Consider the following 23,607-nt stretch of genomic DNA (forward strand, 5'->3'; position numbering starts at 1 on the left):
TTCATTTGGGCTTGGAATTCAAGCCAAGCTATGAAAAGTGAAAATCCATGTGAACTAAACAGAAAATGGAATAGAACATGGTTACATGAGCCTTAAAAGAACTCAAATCTCCAGGCTTGGCACAGCTCCCACCTGCAGTTTTCAGAAGGGGAAGGAAATGTAATATGTTCAGTGATCAGCTTCTCGCTGAGCCAAGATTCACATCTCCTGCTGCTTTCGACAGGGGGAGAGTCCAGCAAAGCCCCTGTTCCAGGCATTGGTACAGTGATGTGTAAAATACATAGGAGGCGAATGAGCAATGCTAGTAGGTGACATCTATTTTGGAAACTCAGAATATCTACAGGGTCTTACCTCTGGTTGTGATAGAAGGAAAAGCAGCACGTCATTCATCACAACTGAGTTTGCTTTCCAGCTTCTTCAGAGTTCAGCAGAGGAATGGTGGCCATTCATTGCCTGTAAGATCAGAGGCAAATAGCATGTCTCCATGCCACCAGCCCACAAGCCACCCCATGTGGATTCACCCCTGCAGCTTGGAGGATCAGCGGCCACCATGTCACTTACGCAAGGCTGTCTCTGCTTCAAAATAAATGAGGAGATAGGCAGATATGAAAAATTCAGCAGCGATGCAGTACTGAGAGAGAAAAGCTTCATGTCTTTCTGTCATGGTGTACGCAAATTGGGACTCGGGATGGTGCAAGTGAGGTTTTGGAATGAAGTAGAGTTAAAACTGTAAAAATTCACACTTTGCCAAGAAAAGCTGATGGAATTACTCTTAATCCAAGTGTTTTTCCTTTGTATCAATTATTGTTTTCTAGTATGAATGCTAAATGTGATTTCATCTGCCCTTGTTTAAGTATAGTTACCTAGAAATTTTGTTTGCGGGAAAATACCGCACAAAACTTTTAACCTCTAAAACTGATGGACACATTAATATCCATTACTGATCCAGAAAAATCTGTTTGATAGAGATAACCCACATGGTTTTCCTTTGTTGGCAAATCTGTACAGTCAATGGTAGCATTGCATACCTTCACTAAGTATCAATTCCTATTTATGCTCCTGTTGCTGAAACTTTTATTATGCAATTTTTTATGCAATTCATTTTTATGCAATTCATTTTTTCCCCTGAAATTTCATCCTAGGCATAGCATCAAAGTAATCATGTTGTAATTCATTACATCAAAGATAGAGAAAAGCAAATATTGCTGGGAAAAAATAGTCCCCAGTATTCTTTTAACTTTGAAAGCAAATTGGAGTCCTTACATCTACTGTGTGCAAATATGATTCTTTCTTTTTCTTCAATGCTTCTAAAAGGTTTCTTTTCTACTCTGGATAGCAATATAGTGTCTGTACAGGAAGCTGAATATGGATTTTACTGAAATCTCTTATTCTTTTTCTTACCTCCTGGTCTTTCCACAATTATTTTAACAATACTTTTCAGTCTTCCATCAGGTGCAAATTTGACTGAGTATTGGGGGTTTTCTTTGATAAAAAGTGTCAAGTGAAAAATCTTCAATAATTAAATTAAAGCACATGATGGAATCCACTTAGCCTTTTCTCATCTCTGCTGAAAGTGGTGGTGGGTCTCCCACTGAGATGTCCACAGGCAAGATGGGGCACAAGTTTCGTGATGTCCTTTAAAAGCTATGCTTCAGTCTTCAACACGCAAATATAACTGCTGGACATAAAATGTGATTTATTAATGAAGTATAGTGTGTTTCTCCTCTTCACCTAAGATGTAATATTTCTCTAGCAATAATTGCACATTGATTTAAAGATTGGAACACTAGGGATTTTATGCTGTTCATTATTAGTATTTAATGATGAAGAATTCTAGTTACAGACACCTTAATATACTTTACAAGTGGTGTTTGATTCAATATGGAAAACCTAATTGCTGGTCATCATCTAGCCTAGTGACGTCTGTGTCACCTTTGCTATCTGCAAAGTACAAGGAAATTAAATTCACCAGGACATGTTACCGTTTAGGGAGTTTGATAAGTTAGCCACTAGGAACAATTGAGAAAAAAGTTAATTTTTGTGAACAGCAAAAACTGCACCTGCCAACAGTGCCCCTGTGTAAGGGATGTAATGCAGAAGAGTGTTTCCTCTTGGGAAAGCAGAGATGTCACTGTGCTGTTGTGTGACCGAAGAAGGGGCCTAAGGAAAAGCAGATTCTGGTCTCTGATGTATCAGCATATTTTGTGCACGGTGGAGCACCTTCAGAAGACAGTGTGAGAGTCACAACCCATAATTCCCAGTGCACCAGGGAAGTATGAAAAACATGATTTCAAATTTGATCAAAAAAGGAGGAATTTCATTTTCTTGTAAGTAGATATTGGTCTTTTTCATTCAAACTTTGCAACTCCTGAAAGAAATACAAACCTTCAACTCAAGCTGCTCCATTTTTCCCAACTGAAGTTCATTCTTATTCATGTTGTTAGGTGCAAATGCATGCCTGCTGAGGGGATACTGTAGTTAAGTGGACACACTCCTCCTTGTGGATTTTGCTGAGGTTAGGTCTTCTTGTGCAAGACAACAAGCTGAAAAACAAATTCCCTGCTCTGCAACCCTACTGCAGTTAAGTCAGCAGATCAGCATCCAGTACTGCAATTCTGCAGTCCATGTTAAGCCAAAAGGATTTGAAGTCATAATAAATTTTACACAGGAAACTTAGGCAAAAAAAGACATTAAGAAGATTCAAGGACTGCATGAGCTTTTTGCACAGGCACTGAGGACATGGGATTAAGAGGTTATTGGGAATTGAAACTGATATAGGTAAATTTTTATAACCTAGTGTTAAAGTTTTTTGATAAGTCATTAGGGATAAATAATAGCATAGTTTAGTGATATTGCTACTTTATTGAATGAAAAGAGTCAAACAACTTGGCTGTGTTTTTTCACTGTGGTTTTGTCTTGTGCAACTTTATTTGGAATTTCTTAACACAGACATTTTCAGCACAGTGGAGTCTCCTGGCTCATACTCAGCCACCAGAGTCTAATGCATTAAGATGAATGTGTAAACAGAATTGTGCTCAGTTATGTATTACTGACAAGTAACTTCCCATTTGCCTTTTGTTACAACGTTTTGTGAATAGTTCTCTTTACATAGTTATGAGCGAAAGTTACTAAGTCAATCTATATATTTTCAAATGTGTAGGCATTTTGTAAAGAACGTGAGAGGATTTTATCCACAATAAATTCAAATATTTATTTATGCTTTATTTATTAAAGAAAAATGTTAAAATATTTTTATTTTGGTGACTGCATTCTGTTTTCTAATACCTTTCATCTCTTCTCTAAGCACCTGGAACAAAAAAGTCACAGCTATCTGGTGGCTTCATTGACTATGTTTATTTTGGAGGAATTTCAGGAAAGGTGATATTATTTCTTAGTTTGTCATCTTAGGTTTCATACAGAATACTGAGTAAGGGCTTATTTACAATATTAAAAGGAGATGCGTTCTGAAATAGTAGCTTTGTAAAGTCTAGTTTCTATTCTTAATTGAAATGTTGTAGTCACTCATTCTGTATGCACTTTTTTTTCATGGGGAGCTGTTTTTAAATAGACTATTTATATGAATAACATAATGGATTCTTAGCTAAATTGCACTACCATTTTATTGGTAATTTCTTAAGAACACAAAAGAACCATCGTATTGAATCAGATAGTTCAACAGTCTGGTTGGCTTACCATCATGTCTCTGACTGTGGCAATGACAAACATCATTTAAGGAGAGAATGTAGGCTTGAGCAGTTTCTGTCATTTCCTCCCTTCATATCTCCCCCAGGTCTTCAGTTCCTGTAGGGATAATAGAGGGTACACCCCGGTCACCCTCTTTAGTATTGTCTATGGACCTATTATGCCTGAATTTGTCTAATTCTTTTTTGAACCTGTAGATCCTATGTCTACTTCTAGAAGGCTCCAGAAGATCACTTCCCGCTGTGCAAGCAAGTGCTTTCTTTTACATATGTTAAGCCGATTTCCAGTGAATTTCAGTGGGTGCTCTTTATTTTCAGTAACGTATATTTGATGAACAGTATTGTATTCATCTTGTCTGTGTTTACGTAAAGTTCAGTAATATCTCCCCTCAACCTCTTCCTCTCCAATTTGAGAAGCCCTAGGTTTTTTTTCCCCTTTCCTATGATATATGCTTTCTCCCTTTAATCATTTGAACTGTTGTTCCATATATTTTCCTTAGCTTCACATCTTCTTGGGATGTGGAGACCAGAGCAACACATGATGTGTGGTCACACCAGAGTTTCATATTCCTATGAAGTAATACTCTATGTCTTCTTCTCAATGCCTAACTTTTTATTGGCTTTTTTGGCTGCTACTGCATTTTAAGCCAGTGACTTCAGAAAACCAATAGAGACTCTCAGATTTTTTCTTGCAGTGGTAATGTTCACTTCTAAGTTCAGTATTGTGTAGCCATACTTCTGTTTTGTTTTGGTTTCATAGATGTAGTATCTTCTATTTATGTACATAGAGATTCATCTGTCACCCTTTGAACCACTCATTCAGTTTTCTATGTCCTTCTGGAGCTGCTCATCATCAGCCAGGCATTTGATCAAGAGAGCTTACTAACTTCAAAATGAATAATTTCCCCATTCATACTTTCCTCCAGGTTGATGAGTAAAATTGACTCCAGAGATGATCCTTGGGAGATCCCACTGCCAACATTTCACCCTGAAAAGCTACCTCCTATTCTTTAATTAGACTTCTGTCTACACTGGGGCCTTTTCCCCACTCCCTGGCAAGAGCCTTTGATGTTGAACTTTATCATGTGCTTTCTGAAAATCCAGGTGTACTGTTTCCACTGTATTACTTTTATCTCTACACACACTGTCACCATTGAAGAACTTCATTGTGAGCCAGGACTGCCATTTACAGAAATCATGTTGGCTCTTTCCCAACAGATTGTCTTTATCCAGGTATTTAGCAATCTTAATTATAGACTTAGTAGCTTACAAAGTGCTGAAGTAGACTGACCTGCCTGTAGTTCCCACAGTGCAACCTAGAGATGTTTTCTGTAGGTGGTGGTGGAGTGCTGATGGGAGTGCAGATCTGCAGTCCCTATATGCAGCTTCTTCACCTAGGCACAATTTCTAAAAACACTACTTCATAAAATCACATTACCACCAGAAAAAGCAAGCCATTATTAGATGCACAAAGAATTCAAAAATTCTTTTGCTTCCATTTTTTAGAATCCTCAGACTATGTAAGAGGTCCCTAACTTTGTTTTCAGTCTGTGTCCTCAGCATGGAGCTTATAGAGTTAGTAAAGGCCAAAAGTGAATTTTACAACCTTACTATAAAAGTATGAAGAGAGGACTTGCTAATGGAAATGTATGATAGTCACTTAGCAGTAATGGCACTGTTGAGAAATAGAACATAACATCCAATTTATTTATATTTGATGAGTTCTGATAACCGTTGCTTACACACATGAACCATGTTGACCAGCATGATAACAGAATAATGCACTGATGTTGGCTGAGATGCTATATCAGCATAAAAAGCATGTAATCTCTTTGGACATATCAGCAAATAGGTGGCAATTCTTCCCATTACTGTCTGAAAAGCTGTCTTCTGTTGCATGGAACATAACTAATCACTTCATTTTCATGTTACCTCCTAGGGACTTGAAGCTTAACACTTCATTTGAAAAGTTTGCTTGTCTGAAACTGTCTGTTTGCTCATTAGCTGTTACTGATGCAAATTGGTAAAGATGTCACCTTTGACATACAGTATTTTATGTGAAGACATGAAACAAGATAATTCATATTCTTCACCTCAGTGCTTGCAGTACCACATTGGCTACTAACATACTTTGAATCACTTTTCAGAAATCAGAGTAATAACAATTAGAATGTTAATAGGTCAATAAAATCAATTTTGTTTTGGTTTGTTTTAAATATGTGAAACAGATTTATGGAGATAAATGCCTTCTGTTATTCAGATTTCAAAGCTGAATGGCTCCATAGAATTACCAGGGCGAGGCAAAAATGTGCTAGTCCATTGTGCACTTAGGAGTCACCTGAAAGTTATAGAACCTGCGACTTTTATTTTTCACCTAGTAATAGAGAAAACTGTCTGACTTTCTGTGTTCTCTAAGCATACTGAAATTCGAAATGGGGGTTTGTAAATTCTATTTTGTGGTTTCATTTTCTATTGCAATGGACTAGAAAGAGGAACACATGATCTGTTACCTTGTCTCAGTGGAAGTGCTGATTAAATTCCTTCAATGGGAACAAAAACATTGATTTGGTCTTGCCCGTAGGTTTAGTCTCCAGAACAACAATTAACATGAGTTGCTACAACCGAGTTGCTTTATCACCCAGATCAGAACATGGATTGTAGAAAAAATACTTGAGCTACACAGAGTAAGCAAACAATTTGGTTAGCTGCAGAATTATTGAAATAGCCAACAGCTAAAATGTGTGAAGCTGAGCTTGTGGTCTGTAGCTGCATGTCCCCCATGTTGTGCTCACCAGCAGTCTTCAAACTCCAGCCCACATGAGAGGTTGAATATCTCAAGTCTAAAACACTGCTGCAGTTAAGCTGAAGATTTTTTAGTTATGGGTAAAGGTCTGATTCATATTAGAGATCTGCAGAGTTTTAAAATTTAAAAAGTCAGTATTCCATACACAGATCTTGTACAACATAGAATTCATTCCAAGTGAAAATCTGCCTCAGTGTAGGAGGGACTGTAGAGGGTACAGGCTTTGCTTGTACTTAAAAGTGATGTTTTAAGAGATGACATAAGGAGCAATAGCTGTTAGTGGGGGGAAAAAAAACTGGGCATGAGCTGGAGAGCTGATGAGATGGCAGTAAGGATGTGTTTGACAAAAAAAAAAAAAAAAAAGAGTTCAATACATTAAAAAAAAAAAGGAGTTCAATACGTTAAAAAAAATGTGTATGTAATAATATATCTACCATGTCTGTGTGATCTCCAGCTGTATGGGTACACTGTAACCAATGCTCTTGGATCACCGAAGCCAAGCCATGAGACAGTTAATTGGATAATGAGCTGGGATAAGTGACTGTCCTTCGCAATAGTTCCTCACAATATGTACGCTCTGTGCAAGTATGAATGAAGTAAATTGTTTGTACAAAGCCCAAGTACTTCCAGTTACTTAAGATTTTAGCTCTTCTTCAATCTGTTCTAGTGTGTGTTCACACATATGTTCTACATTATATATGCAAAGACAGAATCTTCTAGAAAATGAAAAGTTTCTTTGGGCCTCTACCTTCTCCTGGAAATTAAAATATATAATTAGAAATTCTTCTGCTTTTGAAAATATACTGATTGTCTATGCAGCTGACAGCAAAATCCTTGTGTGCCAAGCTACTTTCCAGCCGTTAGACACCCAACACGTACTGATGCATGGGACCGTTCCTTCCCAGAAAGCAGGACTTTGCACTTTCCTTTGTTGAACTTCTTGAGTCTCCCATTCAGCACATTTCTCCAGCCTATGGAGGGCCCTCTAGATGGCAACACACTCATCTGGTGTACCAACCACTCCTCCTAGATTTGTGTCATCTGCCAAGTTGGTGATGGTGCTCTCTGTCCTGGTGTCTGAGCCCTTAATGAGACATTAAACAGAGTTGGCCCCTCTATTGACCCCTGGGATCCACTACCAGTGACATTAAATGTAAGACAGACAGAATGGTATTTCTATGGCAAATAGGTTCCTGAGGTTTTATGTGGGTATTTCAAATTAAATAACTTGATAATCCCGATTCCAAAGTCACATCAACCTTATTGTGATCATCATGTTGAAGTCCAAGAAGATGCTGGTTTTCTATTATGCTTCACTCTTCCTTGGCATCTGTTTTTAAAATATTTTTTTTTCTATAAAGCCTAAATATGTTATCTGTCTAGTAACTCTAGCTTTGCAGGAAAATATGTCATCATGTATTTTTGAAGTGGTGTCTTTTCAGTGTTTTTAAAACTCATCAGATTCATTTCACTTAATTTTAGCCTCTTAAACCTAGGCACTAAGTTGAAGTTAGTGTTCTAATCTTGTTCCCTGGTCAGTAGACACACATATACACAAAAAGATAATTACATCTGGCTTAAACACTTTCTTAATAAATGATGGAATAATGGAAATCGTGATTTAGAGTTGCCTGTTTCCTCCCACAGATGATGGAAAGAGCTTAAGCAGCTACTTCAGAGTAGATGAGTAACTCTCAGATGGGTCACTTGGATTGTATCCCTTATGTTTGCTTTGTTTGGTTAGATATTTCTTAATATAAACACTTCAGAATAATATCCTTTTTATAGTGAAAAGTTATATTGATAAGAAAAGATAAAGGGATATTTAAAAAAGTGTATGTGCAGATTTATGTTTAAAATACACCACGGAGTCACAAGTATAACATCATATTTTACCACACTGCTGTAGTAATGAAAGACTTCTTTTACTGCACATATACAAAGATAACTTTCTGGATCTTCTTTCTGAATTTTTTCCACTCTAATAAAAGTCCATGACCTTTAAATTAATTCTATATTTTTAACAGGGCTTCAAGGCCTGATCCTTAAAGCTGCTTTACATGAATATGTTATACCTACATCAAATGGCTTCCAGGAACAAGATCTAAATGCCAATATCTAAATTTCCAGTTATTAAAAAGTTAGACATATTGTAGAAGAAGATGGAAACAGCTTAGAGACCATACGAACTGCTGTTTCTGTGTAGTAGATTAAGTAACAGTCATTAGCATGCAGTTTGTGTCCAGTACTATGGATATAGCTCATATTTAGCATATCACTTCAGCACTATATGGTAGGATATTGCCATCTTTTTCGTTCTTGCTGAAGAACATGTATTCCATTATAATGTAGAATTCATATTAGCGCTGCTAGGAGTTTTTAAACTATTTCAATGAATACGTCTTGTAATAACACTGCCATTTCTAGGAAGAGTTGCTGTTCTTATGGGAAAAGAGAAAAAAAAAATAAAACAACAACACACCAAACCACAAAGACAGAAAGAATGTCTCTAGGCAGCAAAATGAGATTTGCCACTTGAAAAGCACATACCCTTCTCCTGGCAAATGAACATTCTCATTGTCAGGCTGGCTTGCAGGAATGCTAATTAGATTGATGTTGTAATCCCACTGATTTCCGTTGTAGACCTGCTAGAAAAAAAAAAAAGCAGATTGTCTTTCAGTGTAACTGAAAGTTTTACTTCCAAGGGAAAGTTTGGGTTTGTTGTACTTTGCTTGGTTTTGGTTGGGTTTTTTTTCAAAGTTGCTTTTTGGAACAGGCAGATTTTGAGAAGAGGAAATCATAAGTACAAATGTCATGAGCCCCCTTCAAACAGGCAATAGTTGGTTAGCACTTAAAAAAAAGTGGTATCATCATCTGATTCCTGTAACTAATTCAGAGAATCAGGCAGAGTTTCGAAAGAATCAGCTGCTCAGAATCCAGGTATTACACCTCCTGATAAGATTTAACAAAAGTTGAGGAAATCTGTGAGATTTCCTGTTCAACTAGAACCTCTGAAATTTGCATTCCCAACTGCCAGCATGACTGTGAGTGTGCGTTTGTGTCAGCAGGTCACTCCAGTTGAGAGGCAGAATATGATCTTTCCAAGTAGTGAACCCCATTCTGCAGCACTGGTATGAATATTCTTGAGCTTGTACTTTTTATTTTCTTTTATTTTTTTTAACCTGGGAGTGCTGACAGCCTCTGGAAATTAAAATATTAATAGATGAATTTAGGGAGAAGAGAGGATACACTACCGTACAATGCATTTGCCACATAGGTAAGGTTTTTATCTGCGTTACATGCACCACAAACAAACAACTACGTGTCACTGAAGACAGATGAATGTAAATATAAAAACCAGGAACTCTGAAAACAAGTTGTATCTGGCTGTCCTGAAATCTGGCTGAAATTTCTCAGAACACTGTGTCTCATTAATGTATTTGCTAACATAGCTGGTAAGCTGCTGAGTTTTCTTGTATTCTTCCAAGAAATATTTCAATACCAAAGGAGGGGAGAAGTACACGGATTGCACAGGGTTCATCACTAGCAAATTAAAAAATATTCTTTTTAAATCCAGTGGTGTTACTAATTTCATTTTTACATGTCCAAGTTATGCTTAAATTTTTAATTGACTGTTCTGTCTGTCATTTACAACAAGATAGAAGTAAAGGAGGTAATTAATAAATCTAGAACAGTACAAATCTCTACCCATAGCTGCCCAAGTCCAGATACACTAAAAAGTCTTGTGACTGGTAAACAGAACTTGTAATTACAAATCTTTTCATGTCATTGCAACCTAAGATAATCATAGTAATCAATTACTCCTGTGCAGCAGCTATAGGCTGTGGTTTCTGTGTCTACCGTTCCTTAAGTGTGGAAGCATGACTGCATTAGTTATTTTGTAGTGCAACTTGAAAGCTCCTATGGCTTTAACTTATATAATATGAATTTAGTTTAATTCTTGTGTGGAAGTTTTTTAGTGTTAGTCCATAATTTCTACATTATTCAGCGTAATTTTACTAGTGTTTAAGTGGCTATGAGGTATTTAAAACTGGTTAATGTTGCTACCCAAACATGATAGAAATGTTATTTTTCACAGTGTCACCTTGAAATGTAAAAATCATTTTTCACACAAAGATTAATACTATTGCATTTGAGAACTCAGCAGAGGATTTTGAGAAACTAAACTCCTTACTGCAATATAATTTAATCTTAAAAAAAAAAAAATCATAATTGCTGCTTGAAAGCAAAATAAAAGTAGTGAGTATCAGTGAAGTGTTTATGCTTTAACTTGAATAATGGTATAAACTTAGAGGAAGCATTTTGTGTTTAATAGTTAGACAATGGTGCTTCTCCTTTCTGAAGTCACCATGGAGTGATAGCGGTTTTCTGCTCTGGCTGTAAATTCACCACGTGGAACATCATGATCAAGGTTCAGCTGATCATTCTTCTGAGTTCTAAACTGCCTCCTGGATTTTAGATTGTGCCTCCAGTTAGTCCAGTAGTATATACAGCAAGGGCAGCTGTGCTCCTTTACACTTTGTGCTATGCTGTGTGCTTGGTGTAAATTGTGATTATTTGGCATTCTCAAGTAGAAAAGAGAACAGGAGAGGACATAGATACACTAAAGGCTATTTTAAGAAAAAGACATTCTTGTCCACGTTCATAGAATCTGGACAAGAAATAAATGGAATAAGAAAAATTCAAGTTGGATTTCAATCAAACACCAAGTAGCATTGTTGAATGTTCACTCCTGGAGCTTTTTAAAAAATGCATTCAGCAAATATTTGTCAGGAATGCTGTGGCTATGATGTAGCTAGCATGTCTTGGGTCAGAGACTTTTCCAGATCATTTGAAGCTGTGGTTTTCTCTGATAGAGATCTTCAAAGAACATGTCTTCATTCTAGAAGTCATCTTCCCAGGCCATTTCCATTAAAAGCATTTTGAACGTCCCTAGATATGCTGTCAATAACGTTAACATGATGGAGTTCAGCACAAAACATAGCAGCAAGAATCACTTGAGGGAAAAATACTAAAAAAAGTTATTTTTTCTGATTACAGCTTTGTAGGTATGAGAGTTTACCTGTACCCTTTTTTTTTGAGCATAAGAATAACCATGCCTGGTCCAATGATAGTCAAAAAGTCCTGACTTAGACAGTGATCTGAAGTGAATCCTTAATGAATGAATATAAGAAAAGGGATGAGCACTAAGCTATGGTTGTCTCATTGTATTTTCCCAGCTTCCAGCAGCCTTCAGTTTAGGGAGTTCCTAAATCAGAACGTGTATTTTCCTTTAACTTTATTCCTGTTGGATAGGTCCCCTCTTCAACTGTGTTGCATGTTGCGGTTCCCCTGTGCTTTTTGTGGCGAATTTACAATCCTATCCATTCTACTCAAAAAACAGAACGAGGAAATCACCAAACGAGAACTAAGCAAATTAGTCCTGAATGACAACCCTCCATTTCAGACACAGCACTAGATAAAAAAGACCTAATCTGCTTTCAGCGTCTGAGCCTTTGTCTCCATATGTTCCTGTGCTACACTGAATGTAGAAGTCTTTGCAGACTTGCTCAGTGTAGAAAATCCCTCTGGATGTCCATCAGAGGAATCTGAATCCCACCCTGGGGACTGCAAGGCCAGTGGGGGAATATGCTTATAGGCAGAGAGCTAAAGTCTCCGTGTCAAGGAACAAGAAGAAACGGGAGGCTGAAGCACAGATTGCATGCTAGGGAGCTTATTCTTGTATCAGCATTAATTACTGCAATACCAGAGGTCATCTGTAATCCCACTGAGGAATGGTGAACTTGTCAACTGGGGACTATTGTGTCACTGAAACCACGATAGAGTCCGCTGACACCTTTAGCAGGAAGGGAAGCTAAGTCTCCCAGTGACCTCTCTGCCAAAGCATTTTACATAATATTTGTAAAGAGAGGATTTTATCATTATCGTGTCATGGCTGTGAAAAAACAAGGCCTACAGGAGCAGCACTTCGTACATTGCATATGGGTGGGCACTTCAGTAGCAGGCTGCTAAATGATTGTCTGTATCAATTGATCTAGCTCCTATAAAAACAAATTTATTGTTAGCTGAAGAGACCTCTCCTTGTCAGAACAAGCTGGGCAGGGATGTGTGGATGGCAGGAGGAACAAGAAGAAGAAATAGGAGGCTGAAGCCTAGATTGCATGTTGGAGGGCTTATGTATATATAAGCATTAATTATTGCAATATCAGAGGTCATCTGTAGTTCCATTGTCAGAGTTTGTGTTCAGCACAATTACCATGCTATGCTAAGTACAGCCACAGCAATCTCATTCCAGAAAATGAGGTGCTTGGAGAAAGACGGGATTGCAGATGTCTAAAGCAGATTTGTTTTCTGCACGCCTTCAATTTTGCATCTGTTTGTTTTGATGATGTTAGCTAGAGACAAACCAAGAGAGGAAATGAAAGCTATATATTCATGCTGCAAATCAAGGCATGTTTCATCGTCAATAACAAGAAATCTTTTTCTTCTATTTGCAGAGGCATAATCCTCACATTTTCAAGCAATTTTTAGAACATTTGGAGATTTTGCTTAATTTGTGGGCTGACATAAGTGTAGAAGTCCCAATTAGATACAGTCAAGTAGCATGTTTCCTCATTGCTTTCTGCTTATTATATCCTACTGTAGTAATTCCTTATCTTAAAATGGTTTGTCCTTCCCCTATTAGAGGGGGAATACGTGACTTATTTCCCTATTCTAATTAAATTGTGAGCAGTTATCAATGTAAGACACAGTAAGCTATATGCCGTCTTTTCTCTTTCCTTGTGCACAGATATTTTTGTTCAGCTGGAGGGATTTATTGTTGTAAGAGACAAGGCTGGAAAGAAGTACTCATATTTTACCTAAGGAGATATATGATCTCCATACACTTTTCTACAAGTCAAATCTGGACTAATGATCATTTGCTTTGTGATGAAAAATGGTACATAACATTTCAGATCTAGTTAAGTTTGAGATTGTAAAAGAAGCCTTCAAGGCAGTTTTATAACCATGCCATCTTCACGTGAGTTGGGGGGGATTCTTAGGAGAACTGAAAACATGTAAGTGAATACTTTACTTTTCCTGTGTTGTTGATTTTCCCCATCCTTCATTGGATCCATTCCCAGTCATGTAGCTTATTGGCACACCTTTGCCATCTGTCATCTTCATGGACGATAGGGCATTGTGGGCATAAGTTTGTGTTTGATGAGAGCAAGATAAGCATCAATAGGATTTCATTTAGTGCATACCAATTGCCACTGTAGGATTAAAACCACTATTGCTTGATTAAGTATTTTGCTATATAATGCCACTGTAATAACAGCTCCAGATGACAAAACCTTCCTTGTGAATCTGTATCATGAGCCTTTCAAGCAGCTTTTTAATTGCCCTTTTTTGTTTTTTTTTTTTTTTACTTTCTTGCATCAAGCTGATTGCCATATCCCAGCATGTCAGCATTAACTAATACAAATGGTTTTCTGTTCAATGGCTGATGTTAACCAGACTGAATTGTACAGTCACTGTAGTGATATTATTACTCCCTTGGAGACTGCAGTTTACCAAGGTGGCATGACTTTTGTCAAATGAAACATGGATTTAATAGAAGCAGATGTATAACAACAAAATATAATACATCTTTTACTTGTTCTGCAAAATATGTATCCCAGTTTTATTTAAAATACAGTCTCCAAAATCGACATTTGCTTATTTCCTTCATTGCTAGTAATCAATGACATATCACAGCCATTAAGCACTAAAGACAAACAAACAAAAAAAAAAGGATATCTTAATATCTTAACTTGATGGAAAGTATTTTTGTGTCTCGAATTGAGTATCTTGCACGGCTGCCAGTCTCTAACCAGCCCTTTACTAATATAAGATGTTTGGTGGAACCAGAGGCAGATCATTCAGCTGAGACTTTTCAAGAAAAGTAAATTTATTGGGATTTTAGAGAGTAATAGCCCCATTAGAACTTTTGTAAGGAGAACATATGACTCACAAGTCTATTGGAGTATTTGGAAGAAATTAATGAGCATATGGCTAAGGGAAGTCCATTTACTGTGCCGTATTTGACTATCCAGCAATGTGTTCAACTATTTCCTTTCAACAGATAAAAGTAAATGGAAAGGTTTTCTTGTAGAATGATGTGCAATTAAAAGTAAAGAACAAAAGAATGGGTAAATCTGCAGTTTTAAAAGTGGAAGGAGATTGCTCAGAGAGTCCTAACAAATTTTCTGCTGAAATCCAGGCTGTTTGATAAATGAGAAAGACAGCAAAATGTTCTGATAATTTAAGAAATGTACCTGGCAATATTAAAATGGACTGAAGAGCGTAAAAAATATTCTGAAATGAAGATTGACCTGGCTATGCAACAGAAGGTTAAATACAATGCGGTCAAGTTCAAGGTAAGACTACTAAAAACAAAAAGCCCTCATGATGCACATGGAGTTATCTTAACTCTCAGGAAGAGAGTTGGGTGGGCTTCCTCAAGGCCCATCTGCCAGACTTGTGTTTAGGAAATTGCCCAGTTCATCAGAACTGCTATGGTCAGACCAAGATTGCATTGCAAATTCTGTCATGTGGACCTGCAAGCAGGTCTCAAGCAGGATTAAGCTTTAGCTTAATCCAAGCTTCCCACCTCATGAATGATGTCCTTCAGGGTGTTGAAAAAAGATCCTCTAAAGACAGATCTCAATGGTGTGTACAGATACTATGTTGTAAGGATAATATTGTTTAGAAATTATTATCCAGTCTCATATTTGCTACACATCTCACGTCATTATGCTTGAACTGAACACCAAAGTAGAAACTATCCTTAACGTAGCAGTTTTAATTTTTAGGAGTGGTAAATTTTGTGTTTAAATCACATCGAAAAACTGACAAACATGACAACCAAGACTGGAACTGCAATTAAAATAAGAAGCCTGTACAATGAAATACTTATTCCCAAAGGTAAAGATTTGCTTTGCATTTCAGGAATAATCCTCCTAAAGCTAAGGTAGATATGTCTGACCATATATGGTCACAACTGACAGAGTTAAGTGCTGTACTTGGTAATTTAACTGCCTCCAATGCAGAAAGGAAAATTCACCTTTCTCCTGTAAGGAATTCACGCGTATTTCAAACACCATTTAATGTATCTCAAGCACCTTAAACAGAGGCTGATAAGCAAAAAAAAAAAACGGACATCCACATCCCTTCCAAGTCTGCCAAAGCTGGGATATTTATAGGAGATCAAGGGTCATCAAATGCATGTTCTTTTGGTCTACTGAAGCCAAATACCACTATCTGGACCCCACTCAAAACTGGCCCTGACACATGGTAGAACCCTGACCTCATGCACACATTTTTCCTGCTAGGTCACTGAATAATGCTAGCAGGGCTGACAGGTGTCCTTGTCCCTGTTCTCACCATGAAAGGAGTATGTATAGACAGAATATAGCTGTATGTTCCATGTACATATTAAAACACCTGCCATGCCTCCACTCCTCCATTTCAGCTCCTCTTGGAAACCTCTCTTCTGTTTTCTCACATCTTTATTTTTAAATACTTATCAATCTATACCAGCTGTTAAGAGCAGTTAATTTCATGATGACCTGGAATCAGTCCTGTATGTACGTGTGAGTTTGTGAGTTACACACACATACAGACAAACTCGTGTGCACTTTCTTGTTATGAAATATTTTAATAAGTACACGTAAGAAACTTTCAAAAATATACAGTTTTCTTAGTAAAGTAGAGTAGTATACCCCTGTCTTGCAAGCAGATATGGCAGTTTACACACTGACGGAATTTATTCTGATTAGATGAAAAGATTTCATAAATAGAGCTGAGATTTGAACAGATCTTTCGATCTGTAAGTAACACATGATAACACAATGAAAAATAACATTTTTCCAACGTACGTGGGTTTTTTTAATATATTCTGTATTGTGCCTGCCTATGCTGTTGACGAATAATTTGTTTTCTTCTGGCACTACTATGCAGCTGGCACAACGGCAAGGGAGATCCATGTTTTATTGTATTTTGTGCATCATGAAAAGAGTTATTGGTCAAGTGCTGAATGCTCTGCCTTTATTGCTGGGTGCTACATTACACAGAAAAGTAGAACTTGGGCTTTAGATTCTAGCAGAGTTTCGTTGATAGTTAAAAATCTGGATGAAATCATCAGATGTTGCAAGTCAGTTAGTTTCAATGGGGCCAGGATTTCATTTAGAATCATAGAAGCGTTTAAACATATCCTTAAAGTAAACCACTTTTTACATTTAAGAAGTAACACACTTGAAATCCAGCTGTATGTGTGTTTTAGTACAAGCATGTGCTTGTCCATGGCCCTTGCTCCATAGACAACTTAAAACTGAAATTTTGTTTGTATTTGTCTCCGTTATCAGCGACACACAATACCCAGAGATTCTATTGCAGTGACTCTCAGCACTCTCTCTGCCTCAGCTTCTGCTTAAAGAAGCAAATTGCACTGGTCACTTTTTATTTTCTGTGTCTTTAAGTTAATGAGGAATTAAATTATTGGTGAGTGTTTGTGAGTGTAGTGTAAGGTTTTCATAGCAGTACCATTTCAGAGTTCATTCTCTAGTATTGCTTAAGGTGAAAGACTTCCAGGCATCTGAGGAAACCTAAAGTGTAAGTAAATGTCTGCTCTATTCTGTTGTGTTCAAAATTGCTGAATGGCAGTTGACCCACAAAGCACGAGATCTTTTTGGCAGCTGAGCAAGATCAGCTGCTACAGTATTTCCTGTCTCAAAATTGAGCTGAGAAAAAATATTTCAAAAGGGTTGGGAGTATTCAGTAGTATTCAAAAGACTGCCAATCATTTACATATAATGAATTTTCAAGTTTTTCTCTGTTTGGATGGCTCATAATAAATTGATGCACTTGTTCCTGTACCCAAATGGAGTAGCTTCAGAAAACAGTGTATACAGAAATGTCTGGACTTTTTTTTTAAATCTTTTTTTAGATTACAATCTGCGAGTATTTCAGGTGAATAAGTTGATGACGAATGTCACACATGAAATTTTGAACATTTGAACATTACAGTTGAATATATACTGTGTGGTTTGCTTGTTAGATGTAAAAGACCTTTAACTATTTTTAATGTAACTGAACAACATCATGTGTCTAGTTTCATATTTCATAACTGCAATAACAATAGATAGTATATTGGCTAAATGTTAACCTCTATTGCAAGAGCAGCAATAAGGTACTTTGCAGCAACTACAAAATTTCAAATTTGCATTTAGCAACTATTTCAATATTTGAATCTAAGGATTATTTTCTTTCATCATATCTGTAAAGACAAACTCATAACTCTTCAGATAATATTAAAAAAAAATGAAAGCTTAAACTATTTCATTAATTTTGCAATGGGAATAGTTACTTACAAGCATCATTTTTGTACTTTTTATTATTTCTGAAAAAAAAAAATTCTACTCAAGTGTTTTAAATCTCTTCTAATAACGTATTTGACACGACACTTTGGATTTATTTGCACGCTATTTGCAATTACAGCAACTTAGGACTCAGAAGACTTGATGATTTCAGTTGCATTAATTTATTTTCTTGTTTCCATTCACAGGATGCTCTGGCCCACTAGGGATAGAAGGAGGAATTGTGTCAAACCAACAAATTACTGCATCATCCACTCATCGAGCTCTTTTTGGACTCCAGAAATGGTACCCATACTATGCACGACTTAATAAGAAGGGTCTTGTGAATGCTTGGACTGCTGCAGAAAATGACAGATGGCCATGGATTCAGGTAACAGATGGAGCCGAGGAGGAAAAAAGATCTCCTTGACTCAATTGCCAGAGTCACTTAAGAAACTGATAAAGACAAGTGGTAAACTAACAGCTAGGTTCTTATTCACTGTCAGAAGTGCAGCCTAGACTAAAAGAGACTATTTAGTTGCAAAACAGTAATCATCTCAACTTTCCAAATGCACAAATTTAAAAATAAAGAAAAGAAAAAAAAAAAAGAAAAAAGTATGCATATGTTCCATTGTGTCTCTAAACCATGGAAGCAAATTTGTAAAGACTCTCTTCAATGAAGGTGTTTTCCACATATGTTACATTTGTTAATTAGGTTCTTAGTAGCATTTCACAGCAGTATCTCATGGTGGAGATACTTTGACACATGCGGCCTTCCTTGGGCATCATTCTAGAGTGCTTTAATGTGATTTTGGCTGTACCAGAGCCTGCAGGAATAGTTTGTCCTCCCTGCTGAGCTGCCCTGGGCATACAGGTTAAGCATTGTGTGCATACGTTGGAAATAACACGAACTTTTTTAGTTAAAGTTGAAATAACTGCTAGTTCAACCACATCCATGGGGCTGAAAATACACATTTGTTTTTTCATTTCCACTCAAGGATGTTATCGCTAGAATGATTCAAATGGCAGTGCCTTCTTTTGTGGACTGGATTTCTTTGTACCCAGCAAATGACTTTGATAAAAGTAATTAAGCTGTATCTCATTACATTTACAGTCTTTTCATGATATGTGAATTAGGCTAAGCTTTACCGTTTTCAGCTGTTAGTTAATAAAGGTGATGTTAGATACGTATGGGACAACCTCTTGTACTGGTCAGTGCAGTCAAAACATGAAGATAGCTCTTCTCTCCCAGTAAACCCACCACAGGAGCAGCAAAAGGTGGTACTTGAGCATCCTGTCTATCAGCGCTAAGTTGAACCATCTGTGTGTCCCTTGGGTGTGTCAGACACACTCTTCTTGAAGTTACCTTCATGTACATGGCATAATTTGTGTTCATATTCAAGTTTTTGTACTGACTATCATTTATGATTTTTCTGAGCAGTTGCCATATGTTTGGGGAAAAAGTGAGCAGGTTTACCTGTTCATTTTTCCTGTCTGGGAAGCAGGCACAAAACGCTGTTTGATGAAGCTTTCTGAAACTGGTGTGGTGAGAGTGCTGGGTTTTGTCAGTTCTGAAAAATGAAGCCAATGTTGCTGTTTGTTATTCACTGCAGAGTGAAAACACAATGGCCCTTCAATGCATCTTAAGTCAGTTTTATTCCATAAACAGCAGAGGGGTTAGGTAGTCTGTAAAATTTATACATTGAAAAAGAACTGGCAAGAATAATGCTAAGGGACTTGGACAGAATTATTTTCACAGGAGCAGGAAACTAATGTAACTTTAATGGATAAAGAAAAAGTCTGTGTTACAGTACTTTTTGGACTGCATTAAAGTGTGAGCTTTATTAAATGAGCTGGAGGAAAAAATGAAAACCATTTAGCACTGGCCCCCTAGATGTGTCTTTACCAGGAGATGAACTGGATAAGGATGGATAATGGTCTGTTGCTTCCACATTTGTGCTTGTCAGAGCCACCACCTGCCATGGTGGCAGCTGTGCAGGTTTCTACCCAGACCAGAGGTAATTCTGCCTTGGATTTTGCTCCCAGGGAAGTCTTCCCTTTGCTCTTACCTGGAAGGAAGGTCAAACAAATGGGAAAATGTGTCTACAAATCTCAGCCCAAGCTACCATATTTGAACAATTTTTCATTTTTGGAATTAAATGAACTAGGTAATGCAAATCCCATGTAGGTTATTCTGTAATTTTGACAGCCACAGTATGTAAGGACTTTTCTAGGAGCTAATTAAGTGATATTATTAATGTGTACTAAACACCTAGCATTCCCTTCTTTTTCTTCTAATTTTTCTTTGAAAATAAATTTTGGTCTATAATTTTCACAAAACTTTCCAAGTATTCTATTTTTTTTTTTTAGTTCAGACTAAAAATAAAAATACTGTGTAATTCAAAACCAGAAGTTTTAATCTTGAGATAACTTTTCTCCCCCCCCCCCGCCTTTTCTGAAGACTTTTCTCCTTAGAACACCTAGGAACAGAAAATCTAAATGTGTCGGGGAGATGATACTTGTAGAGAAAAACTGCTTTTTAGTCTTCTGCAGAAACCCTGATTTGATTTGGCAAGGATACAGACCTCCACAAACTCACACTTTATGCACTGCATAGCAGTTCTTTACATCAGTGCACTGCCTTGTTCTTCAAGCATGAAATGCGCTCTTGAGACAGACACTGCCTGACCCTTGTATGGGTGAACAGTTTCTGTTGAGAGGAGAAGCAGAAATCCCTATCTTACTTTTCCACCGCTCCTATAATGGCCGAGGAGATACTTCGTAAGCATTTGTAGAAGGTTACAAAAAGTCAGCCCACTCTGATTTGTGCCAAGTTTCTGTCTACCTTCTTTCTGGTCTTGTCAGAAAAATCCTCCCCATAACAATAGCCTGCTCTTAGTTGTTAGTTCTGTTATCATATCACCAGCTTCTTCCCACATCCTAATTTGTGGGATCTGTATATGGGACATTTTCCATTCTGGTCTGAGTGACAAAGCAGCTGGTCCAGAAGATGGCTCCTGAAAAACACTGTGAATGTTTGGCAGAGATTAAGTGGAAAGTTACAAAGCCAGAAACACCATTTTTAGGAAATGTAAATTAACATTCTGCAAAGTGAACCTCAAGCAGTAGCCTGTTATCCTCTTATAGTTTCTAATGCTAGATAAATTCTAAAGGAAGCTGTATATAATGAGCAAAATCCTCCAAAGTATAAGTACATACAGGCCTGTAGCTATTTTTTCTGCGTTCCATCATTATCAATTTTCTTTGTCATTTAATTTCTTTATTTATATGCAGCTTGGCAAACGAAAGGTTTGAGTGCTTTGCTTATAACTCGCTTGTAATGAGCCTAGAGTTTTTTTGTCTAATCTTTCAGGTGTCTGACACATATGAACTAATTAGTATGCAATTTCATTTTCCTGCATTCTCCCAATGAACTGAAAATTGAAATTGCCGTTTTAAATTTACACTCTCAGCATGTAATTAGTAATGGCACTACAATGCTTGTAATTGGCTCATGATTTAAAGGGTCAGTGACCATGTTTTTGAAGGCAAATTAAAGTCAGAGTAAGTCATATCTCCATTTTAAAGTTCTGTTGTCCTCTGTGTCTCCTTGTAGGTTGACTGTGATAAAATAGCCCATGCTTACCACTTTATTAGTGACACTACCTTTTAATGTTTCCAAATGCAATGAGGAAAAAATCCCACATTTCTATTTTTTGTTAATTGTTCATGAGATATAACCCAAATGGTCACTTTACCTGTTCTGGTAACCAGTCTTTAATGTCAAAACTCTTTTTATAAGAAAACACTGATTTCTCTTTTTACTTTTTTTTTTTTTTCCTCCTTTACATTCATGCCTGCAAAATAATGTGTTTCTTTTTATTCTTATTCCACTGTCTCTCTTATTCCATCCCTGCTACTTTCTTGCACATATCTGTATTTTTATATTCATTATATTTTTCCTTAGAGCAGTATGAAGCAGAGTATAGATGGTCATGGCCAGGACAGTTGTTTCTATTCCCTCTCTACCGTATGCAAAACCATAATTGCTGTTAATTGCTGTTAATTGCTGTTAATCTCTAACACAGGACTTTCTAAATGTTACTCCTCTCTAGTGATTTCTAACCCAGGAATCCATGCCTGTACCCTGACATTTCTTCTTCTCCCCCACTTTCACAACCCAAACCTAATTTTTCTTAACTCATTTTGCACCTGTTCATGGCTGTTTTCCCTTTCCTTCTATAAAATATTGTCTTTTTTTATATATCGCTACAGTTACTATTCCTGTAATACACAAAGACCTCAGCAGTGGTGAATATACCAAAAATACAGAAACTGGAATGACATAAAGAAAACTGTAAGATGAGATTTGGTATAATTAGCAGTGTAAGTACAAGTCTACAGTGCCAAAATCCTAAGTCATGCAATTAAAATGTATAAGTAACTGGCAGAAAAATGTTCTCTCGGGGGTGAGAGAGCAAGGTAGGTGACTGTTGTCCCATAAGTTAATAGTCCCGCTTCTTTAGGCTTTCAGAGTAGGTATGGTTTTTTTGTTCTGCAAATAATGCAGGTCTTCAGTCCATAGATGAACCTTTCTAAAAGTTAATTTTCCCAGCAACAGTAGGACTTATACCACTTACATCAGGGAGCCTGGAATGGAGAAGGAGCTCACAGCTGAACTTCAGTGGCTCCTGACGCTGCATCACAAGGCAGGCTGGGCTGGGACTCCTAAGAATATCAACCTCAGAAATATGTGACAGTCTTAGAACAAAGAAGAAGGTGGGTAAAGACATAGAAGAGGTATAGGGTAAAAGGTATTAGATTTAAGGCTAGGCAGCAGTGAAGTCTGGTAGGAAGCATCGGGCAGCAAACATGGCTACAGTTGGCAAAGGTGATGTTTCATGTCAGAAAGGGTCAAGGAAAGTTTTAGTTAAGGAAAGGATGGGCTAAATTTGATTTTCTTGTCCTGTCTGTAGCCAGTCAAAAAGGAAGGAGAAGTGCCTGCTGGTTCCCATTCAGTTGTTGCTGTTGCACTGTGACTGAGATATCACATCTAAGAACAAGAGATTCCTTAATTTCTGCTCATCTCCTGATTGTGATAGTGAAGAGGATCCCTTTGAGGAATGTAACTGATGATGCAATAATATGAATGGTGTACAAGGGACTACCAGCTCTTCTTAAAGTGCTCTGTGATCTTTTAGATATGGAATTTTTATGAGGCCAGTATTAAACCACAGCCACCAAAAGCAGATTTGGGCATATATTACATCTGAAGAATATGAACTAAGTATCATACCACTGAGTGGAAACTGTGATTGAACAGCTGAACTGCTGCTGTAGACTGTTGTATATAAATGTAAGTTTTTAAAGAGGGGAAAAAAAAAAAAAAAAGCTATTTTGTAAAAAGCTATTCTGTTATCCCTCATTAAAATATTAGGAACCATTCATACAGAGACATCAGTATGGTTACCAATTGGCTGTTTAATAAAATATTCAAATATTTAATTTTATTATTGCAAAAAGAAGCAGGATTCATTTGCAGAACAGCTAGCCTGGTCAGCTTGGTTGCAGAATCAAGAAATGGGAAATAAAGTTGTTCAGGTTGAGTAGTTAGCTTTTTCCCCTAGTTTTTATTTCATACAATTTGTCCAAAACATTTCTTTGGGTTTTTTTTTTCCTCTTCAAATAATGCATATTTTTGCAT

The 23,607-nt window shown here is 37.0% G+C and overlaps 1 protein-coding gene across 2 annotated transcripts in view; it reads left to right on the top strand.

Annotated features, from left to right (window-relative positions):
• The window catches only part of EDIL3 (EGF like repeats and discoidin domains 3), a 252,572-nt gene that overhangs the window by 163,513 nt on the left and 65,452 nt on the right, over positions 1-23,607 (top strand). For both annotated transcript variants that reach the window (XM_082074857.1, XM_082074856.1), the window contains one exon: positions 18,113-18,294. In XM_082074857.1, the coding sequence (XP_081930983.1) occupies positions 18,113-18,294 (182 nt within the window). The remainder of the gene's footprint in view (positions 1-18,112; positions 18,295-23,607) is intronic.

The sequence above is a fragment of the Streptopelia decaocto genome (assembly GCF_964273445.1).
Source record: "Streptopelia decaocto genome assembly, chromosome: Z".
Lineage (NCBI taxonomy): Eukaryota > Metazoa > Chordata > Aves > Columbiformes > Columbidae > Streptopelia > Streptopelia decaocto.